The sequence below is a fragment of the Frieseomelitta varia genome, unplaced genomic scaffold (genome assembly GCF_011392965.1).
Source record: "Frieseomelitta varia isolate USP_RPSP 00005682 unplaced genomic scaffold, Fvar_1.2 scaffold_363, whole genome shotgun sequence".
Lineage (NCBI taxonomy): Eukaryota > Metazoa > Arthropoda > Insecta > Hymenoptera > Apidae > Frieseomelitta > Frieseomelitta varia.
In genome coordinates, this window is record NW_025110105.1 from 118,281 (window position 1) to 127,147 (window position 8,867).

The window sequence follows — 8,867 nt, forward strand, 5'->3', positions numbered from 1 at the left end:
CTCTAGATCTCTACAACGCTTAGACTTTAAATCCCGGATCTCTAGACATCTAGAATCTTCAAACTATATCACTGAATTTTAAAACTCTAGACTCTAGGCCTCTAGATCTCTAGAATGCTTAGACTTTAAATCCTGGATCTCTAGACATCTAGAATCTTCAAACTATATCACAGAATTTTAGTACTCTAGGCCTCTAAATGTCTAGAATCTCTATATCTCTAGAATGCTCAGACTTTAAATCCTGGATCTCTAAACATCTAGAATCTCCAGATTCGGATTCTAAATCTCTAGATTTTAGATCTCCGGATGCATAGAATCTCTAAATTTCTAGAACGCTAAGACTTCAAATTCTGAATCTCTAGACATCTAGAATCACCAGAATCTCTATACCTCCGGACTCTCGTTTCTCAATTTTCGGCAACTTCCTCAACCGGAAGCCAGCTGTGCTTTTCCAAATGTGAAACGTCGAAACATCCCCTTTGGAAGGGAAACACAACGATCCCATCGACGGTCACGAATTCCTCCCGATGCGCACGGGACCGTAGCGATCGTTTCAATCGCGACGGCCACGCCGCGTCACAAGATGAAGATAAACTTACAAAGTGAAGACGAACTTACAAAGTGCCTTACCATAACGTAATGCCTCTGCATTTCGGTCTTCTCGCTGGCCAGTTTCTCGCATTCGATCTTCAGTCTGAAAAGTGAAAAGCGATTGAGGACGGAACGAGTCAGACATGCGTTAAAGCGGAAATGGTGTGCACTCGTCCAGGACCCTTTCTCTACGTATGTGTGTGTGTGTGTGTGTGTGTGTGTGTGTGTGTGTGTGTGTGTGTGTGTGTGTGTGTGTGTGTGTGTGTGTGTGCTACGTCTATGTATATATACATACACGCGCGTGCGTGTGTGTACGCGAAGATACGCGCAAGCAGACAGGGCAAGACTTCCTATCCCTTTGGGATTTGCAGCATCTTCAATTCGAGGAGGAGGAGGAGAAGGAGGAGAAAGAGGCGCGGCGTGTGTGTATGTCTCTGGAAAGTAAGATCGAATTCTACGGTGGAAAAAGCCGGAGGAGTAAGAAGAAATGGGATTATGGCGGTGTTAGCGGTTGCGGTGGGCGACCCGGCCACCCGTTGGAAATCTAAAGAAAGGAGAAAAAAAAAAAAAAAAAGAAGAAGAAAAACCGCCGCTATGAATAAAGGAAGAGGAATCTGCCGGCGACATTTTGGCAAATACGACCATCCTACGCGTTATTTGCCGAGGGAAATCGATCGAAACGTATTCGCCACAGCTGAAAGCTGGTTTCGGCAGGTTGTTTTTAGTTATCCGACTCTTTTGTTTTACGAAAGAAACAAGCTTTATACCGTTGCTGTTGTAATTCCGAACGCGTTCGTCGTTGGTCGACGTTGATCAACCCCACTTTTTTACGAAATTCTTGTCAAAAAATATAGTGCAAATGTATTTTAGACACGTAGTATGTACAACTAATAAATTACTTATATTATTGTACAACTTATACAACTTATAAATTACTTATATTAGCGTACAACATTTGTCATTGCACTGTATTAATTTAACTATCGTAATTTTATTAATGTACTGCAACAATCGAGCCCTGACCGACGTGACTGACTTTCAGACTGTCGTTTGAATCACTCAAAACATACGGCTGTTCTTGTCGAAAATTAATATTAACTTCCGTTTGGACAGAAACACACGAGTGTATAAATCGTCTTACTTTAGTTAACGTTTAAATTGCAGTGATTTGTACGTAGAATATTTGGACACAGTTGCTCTAGCGTTGACAACTATTTTCATTCATCCATTCATATTAATATTTTTAGACAAACGAAATCAAATACTGATACACACAAACATATGTGACAGCCGCCGAGAAAAATTCATTCGTACGAACGGTGACTGCAAGACATACGGTGTTGCTTGCAAAACAAGTCGAAACCACGAATGGAATAAAAATTAACGTTGTTGTAAAAATTACACAATATGAGGAATGAACGAGACTTTCCGAGCATAGATTCCGACGAATTGTTTAGCGAACAGAACGTGTCACGTGTCGTCGTGTCGTATCTCCGGGAAAAGGCGAAATTCCTACGAACGAGACGAAATTCCACGAGGTCGTAAAAAATTGCCAAAAGAGAGTGAGAAAGTTCATGAATTATCAAGAGAGATTTCCGTCGTGGCGGAAGGAAGGTGGAAGAGAGAGAGAGAGAGAGAGAGAGAGAGAGAGAGAGAGAGAGAGAGAGAGAGAGAGAGAGAGACACGCGCGAGCTGAGCGACGAGGCTACGCGAAACACATGCTAGTTGTGCGTTAACAACGAAACGCAAATTTAACCGTCCGTCCGACGGGTTTCAACGGTATCGCAAGTGCGGCATGCAAGATAATTAATGATACGTAAACGCAGACATTTGTACACACGGTCCCATTACATCGGGCATCCGCTCGAAAGTGAGCGCTGTTCCAATAACGTTAACGGTTATAGCGCCGCCTGCATCTGGATACTACTTGCCGGAATGTCGATTAATTACCATGTTACCGGCCTCGATAATCAATTACCATAAATCGTCAACATGCGGGACAATGTCGCGGGCAGTGTTCTTTCCGAAACGACGACAAGTTCGCTATCCATTCGGATATAGCTTCGAGTCGGATTTTCAAAATTTTTGCAAGCAAGACAGAGATGCAAGGATCGCCAAGGACACGTCTAGGCCCTTGTCTGCCTTCCATTTTGACGAAAAAAAGTTAAGTTCGAACGGGAGTTGATTTAAGTTAGGTTAACTTAACAGTTACAATTAGCCAACCGAATGCGGAAGAGATCTCCCCGCTTTTAACCCCTAGCGCTGGCAACTGGTTCGCGCGGACCAAATTAACTATTAATTAAATTAAACCTCTAATATTATTATTCGTCAATTAATTAATATTAGTAAAATTAATAATTAATAATAAAATGATCGACTTTTCAAAAAAAAAAAAAAAAAAGAAACTTGCAATTTCAACCACGTTGCGCTGGCAACTGATTGCGGACCATAACGAGTGACCGAACCGTATGCAATAATTCGCCGCTTTCTTTTCCTTTTGAACTTCGTCGATACGATATCACCGGATAGAAATTGTTAAGAAATAATAAACTTATCATTTATAATATTAATATATTATTATTAATAAACTTAATATATTATTAATAATGAACTTATCGTTTCTAAATATTTCCTTTCTGTTAATATTAATAATCGTTACTTCTGTTAATATTATTATTAAACTTCTATTAATATTAAACCTCCAGTATTATTATTCGTCAATTAATTGATATTAGTTGAGTTGATAATTAGTAATAAAATGATTGACTTTACAGAAAGAAACTTGCAATTTCAATTACTTGCGCTGGCAACTGATTGCGGACCATAACGAGTGACCGAACCGTATGCAATAATTCGCCGCTTTCTTTTCCTTTTGAACTTTGTCGATACGATATCACCGGATAGAAATTGTTAAGAAATAATAAACTTATCATTTATAATATTAATATATTATTATTAATAAACTTAATATATTATTAATAATGAACTTATCGTTTCTAAATATTTCCTTTCTGTTAATATTAATAATCGTTACTTCTGTTAATATTATTATTAAACTTCTATTAATATTAAACCTCCAGTATTATTATTCGTCAATTAATTGATATTAGTTGAGTTGATAATTAGTAATAAAATGATTGACTTTATAGAAAGAAACTTGCAATTTCAACTACTTGCGCAGGCAACTGATTGCGGACCATAACGAGTGCGGACCAAACCCGTATACAATATAATTCGTCGCTTTCGTTTTTCTTTTGTACTCGTCGGTATGATGAATAGAAATGATCAAGAAATAATAAACTTATCATTTGTTTTGCCTGGGTTACATTTATAAATATACTTGAAACTGAGAAAAGTGGCACGTCATTCCAGCGCAAGAGGTTAATGTAAATTGCTGTATGACCGGGGAGATCTCTCACGTTTTCTTTTTCTCTCTTTCTTTTGTTTTTAATTAGTCTTGGTCGACTGGAGTGTTATTTGCAATTTATCGGATACTTTTTCTGCTTTCACAAAACACAATGTTTTTATAAAATCTGTGGACAGCGTATGGTTAGGTGGTTGGCAAAATATTACGTTAATTTCGTGCCCGAACGTGTTGAAATGCCAATTGGACTGCGAAACTTTCACGTGATTTTTAGAGAGTAATTAAATAAAAAATACATAGAAACACACGAAGCATAGAGCTTCGTACGTACAAACAATCTTTCATTTACACTTTCAAAATTACGAACTTGCGTAAAAGCTTCGTAACGAAGTAAAATAATCTGTTGTATTTTCAAAAATACGAACGGAGCACAAAAATCCGCAGTCCAAATGTAACGTGAAGCAAGTACGAAAGCCACGAGCGGAGAAGCATGAACATGGTCCGTTTCCAAATCGACAAGACCGCGATTCGGGAATTGCCCGAAATTAAAAAAAGAAAATATATTGTCAATCGTACTGTTGAATGCGAGAGAGGCACGTCGGTGACGTAAAATTCAGTTACATTTAAAGAGAAATATTTCTTATTTGTAATAAAGTTACAAGGCGATCCGATTTTACGTATAAAATATTACTATCATAAAATGTACTAACACTGATATAGAACATTAGCATAGAATACTAATACGCGTCTTGCATCCAACAGTGCAATTTCAACTTTCCTTTCTTGGATAAGGAAGTTGGAAGCGATCGGCGCGCAACAGCGTCAACCAGGACGACGATGATGATGGTGGTGGTGGTGGTAGTGGTGGTGGTGGGTTCTGAAACAACCTCGAAACAGGGAGGGAAGGCGAGGAAAGACGGGCAGAAAACAGCCGAGGCAAGCATCGGCGTCAATAATCGTGGATCTTCGAGAAACGCGAACGCGAGACGGAAGGGATGAATAGACGAGAAAACTGGAAATAAGGGGGTGGGTGTTGGGGTGTGGAGGTGGCGAGGAGAAAGAAAAACAAAGAGCAAACGGGGAAGAGGGAGAGAGCGAGAAGGAAAGAGCCAGGACACGGCGAGTGAAAGAAAAGAGAAAGACTCACGAGTGGTTCTGTTGCTGGATGAAATTGAATTCCTCTTTGATCCTCTCGCAAGTGTCAGCCACCGTGAATTTCAGCCCTCCCGCAGCCCCGCCGCTTCCTCCGCCACCCTGCAACACACAGAAAGAGAGAGAGGAAAAAAAAAGAAGAAGAAGAAGAAGGGAAAAGAAAATGAAAGAGAAAATAAGAGGAGGGAATTCGATTAGCATACACGACAAAGCAGCCGCGACAAAGAACGAAAAATAGATCAGCTAACACCGGGGCGAAGCGTTATGGTTGTACGAACGTATACGTCGTTGAGGGGGCGCTTCGATCTGTACCAAAGGTTTTCCACGCGATTCTTGCTCTTTGGTAATTGATTGACAGAGTAATTTGGCGCAACAATTTCGCTACTCGTGGTCTGCTAATTTGATCGAATGAAAATCCTTACGTTTCTTTTCTGCGTTTCCACGGAAGAAGCTGGTTGGTTCTCAATTGTTAATTTTAATAAACTATTGTTGCAACAATTCATTTCCCTTTGAGTTTCGTTCTGAACAGAATTTGGGAATATGGAATTTGGAGAAATTTTGAGAAATGCTGAAACTCTGAAATAAAATGAACGAAACTTACTGGCGAAGATGTGCAAGGGTGATTGCATACCTAAAGTCACTTTTAAATTGTGCGTCTAACGAACTATAGAATAGTTTTAACGGAGGTAAAATATGGTATATCAATTTTTCGTGGGTTTCGTAATTTCCAGGATCTCTTCATTTTTTTTTTTTTAATCGAACTACATTTTTTTTTATCGTAAACCGATAAGTTAAATTCTAAATAAAAGAGTATCAAGCCACATTGGTTAACCTAATGGTTAAGGAGATATTTTACGATAATTTGTCTCGAGAGTGAAAATTGCGTAGTATCGTCAGAGGATATCAGTGTTATCTTATATGTAGAGTTAATCGCATATATATAATTTAGTCTATTGCTAAAAATTTCGTCTACATATAATTTCGTTCTACAATGAGGTTTATAATAAAATTTCCGTGACATCGAAAGACGAGGTTACCACTGAATCCAGATCACAATTGAACCTTCGACATTTAAAACGTACACAGGTAGCTTCGTATCTCAATGGCGTCGTTAATCATCGCAACGCTCGCAAGTGTCCTACAAAATCTTCTCCGGGATGCAACGTCTACATCCCGTGACATAGAAAAACGCGATCTCGTCGTCTAGAGCGGGAAGAATCGGGCGAGTTAACAAGCAAGATTTCTATCGACTCGTACAATTCGAACAGACGATACGGTAACAGTCTCGCTGCAACGATGGAGCTCTATTTACGAAATAGACGGGGGGGGGGGGGGGTTAAAGAAGAAAAAGGAGAAGAAAAAGAAGAAGAAGAAAACTCGTTAAAGGGTGCAGAGGCAACGAAGAGGAATCTCGTTACGCCGGAAATCGTGTACACACGATAAAAGAGAGGGGCATGAGAAAAAAAAAAAAGAAAAAAAAAGAAAAAAAAAGAAAAGAAAGAAAGAAAAAAAAGGGGAGAGGTCGACATCGCGTCGAACCTTTGGTTAGCGAAGCCGCGGAATAACTCTGGAATAAATCTTAACAAATCCGAATTTAAAGGAAAACCGTGCGGTGTACGTTTGTTCGTTCGTTCGTTCGTTCGTTGCAGGAACGCCTGTAAAATCGTAACGAGGTTAAAGTCGAAGATGACAAGCAACCACCATCAAATGGCCTTCGACCGCATAAGGCGCACGCAAACAGAGAAACCGAGCTGAGAAACGCGAGCAGAGGAGGGCATCCAGGTATAAAAGACGAGCGACTCGGTTGCCTGAGAGGGAGAGGCAAGGCCTGAAGAGCCAAGGATGAAGGGCCATGAAGGCGTCCTTAATGAGACCCATTCCACCAGGTAGCACGAGGTCTATGTCTACGGGTTCTTCAGCCGCGTACACCGACGCCGCGCCTCTGCCGGTTGAAATTACGGAGAAAAGGATCGAGCTTTCCGATGACAGTAATGATTACGTTACACGGTGCACACGCAGACAGATTCTTACGAATCGTAGAAGTACACATATACACGGCTCTGTGCATTGTGCGGACGTCAATCAAATTTCGTAAACGCACGCGCTCGAAACGGCTGCAATTTGGCGATGACGAGAATATTAAGAGAAACTAATCTCGCTGTGTGAAACTCAGTTTTTCGAAGGGGGGCTGGTGAGGTGTGAATGTTTCGGAATGAATAAGCTGAATCTGTCTTATGCGTGTTTTATCAGAGGTTGTTTTAGAATTATTCGCAAAGATAATTGCACTCTAATTGGCATCCTTGATCGTTTGCTCGGTAACTTTTATGCTCGCGTCAAGGTGCTCCCACAACAAAATTTATTCCTTTGACGCGATACTTGTCAATATACACCGGCAGGGTCCGGCAGGGTGCTCTCTTTATTGAAATTCGATGGGAAACGATTTGTTTATTACGGGCACAAAGAGAGAGAGAGAGAAAGAAAGACACAGAAACAGATGGAATTGCATTTTCCAATCAGATTATTAATTCGATACGATTACGGTGGCGTCATTGAGCATCGACGAGGGAAATGAGAAAGGGGAAGAAAGAGCGGAACGAAGACAGAAGAAGAGAAAGAGAAAGAGAGAGAGAGAGAGAGAGAGAGTAGAATTTTGGCACTGAGAATAACAAAATCTCTCGATAGAGAGAGAAATATCCCGACACGGCGCTAAATGGTCAATGACTGTCCGCCGGCTGGAAAATTCCAGTTTTTCAACGCGCTATGCAGTCTCGCGTAGAATGATTTGGCCACTTGTTGAATTCGAAACGGGGAGTGGCTGTCGGTGGTAAAATGGGTTTGGGAACAGGTTGGGGAAGAGAGGACGGTGGTGGGCCTCACTTGTTGCAATCATCAAACGGAACAGTCATCGAACAGGTTGTTGTTCCGATGGTTAACCCGCCCCGCCGTACACATATCCGTCGTGTGATACGGCCAACGACAATTCGTTTTCATGAAAATTCGCCCGCCATCTGACCAACGCGCTCACCGTCCACGATAATTCCCGACGTCGTTATCAAATCCATAGCCACTCGTCTCGCGTCACACTTAACGCTGGAATTGTATTTAGTATCAGCAGCGTGTATTATTCGATTTTTTCCTCGTGAACCTCGAGTTGAGTTACCTGCCTGTATTACACGCGATATTTCGAGAAATTGATTTTCATTTCTAGTTCTTGCGAATCTTCCAAGACGTATTGTAACGATGTACATAGACGTAATTCTTCTGTCTGTCCTGTCTGTTCGAAATAAGTAAGACCGAGACCGCGGAGAGTTACGAGTGAAAAGTTGTAAGACTAGATCGTATTTAGTTTGTTGTCTCGAAGTAAAATTCATTCCTGTTTGTAAAAGGAAAAGCTGAACTGTCAATTTAACGCCGAAAGATCAATTAAGTCGAGAAAATGATGAAAATCATGGAAATTAAAATCTATTACACGTGAAACAACGTGAGATCTTAAATCCCCGTTCACGTTCACGAGTTGGCCTCTCTTCGCTCATTAGCCCGCTCGAAAACGAGAATACGTACAATATTACCAACAACAAAGCAAAAAGGGAATGTAACAATACTTTAAAGCAATCGATATATCGATCGCTACACACTATACCAGATCGTCTCTTTCCAGGTATAGACATTAATTAACGACAACGATCCGGTCCAAGTTTACCGAATTAATTTTCGTCCCTCTCTTTATTTTTCTTCCTTTCTTTTTTTTTTTTTTTTTTTT

At 40.5% G+C, this 8,867-nt stretch overlaps 1 protein-coding gene across 7 annotated transcripts in view; it reads right to left on the reverse strand.

Annotated features, from left to right (window-relative positions):
- Positions 1 to 8,867, reverse strand: part of LOC122530898 (protein groucho) — a 131,051-nt gene that overhangs the window by 99,141 nt on the left and 23,043 nt on the right. For 5 of the 7 annotated variants that reach the window (XM_043658287.1, XM_043658286.1, XM_043658281.1 and 2 more), the window contains exons 3-4: positions 5,103 to 5,209; positions 619 to 694 (exon numbers count right to left, since the gene is read on the reverse strand). In XM_043658287.1, the coding sequence (XP_043514222.1) occupies positions 619 to 694; positions 5,103 to 5,209 (183 nt within the window). The remainder of the gene's footprint in view (positions 1 to 618; positions 695 to 5,102; positions 5,210 to 8,867) is intronic. The other 2 variants (XM_043658283.1, XM_043658285.1) reach the window with 1 other exon arrangement.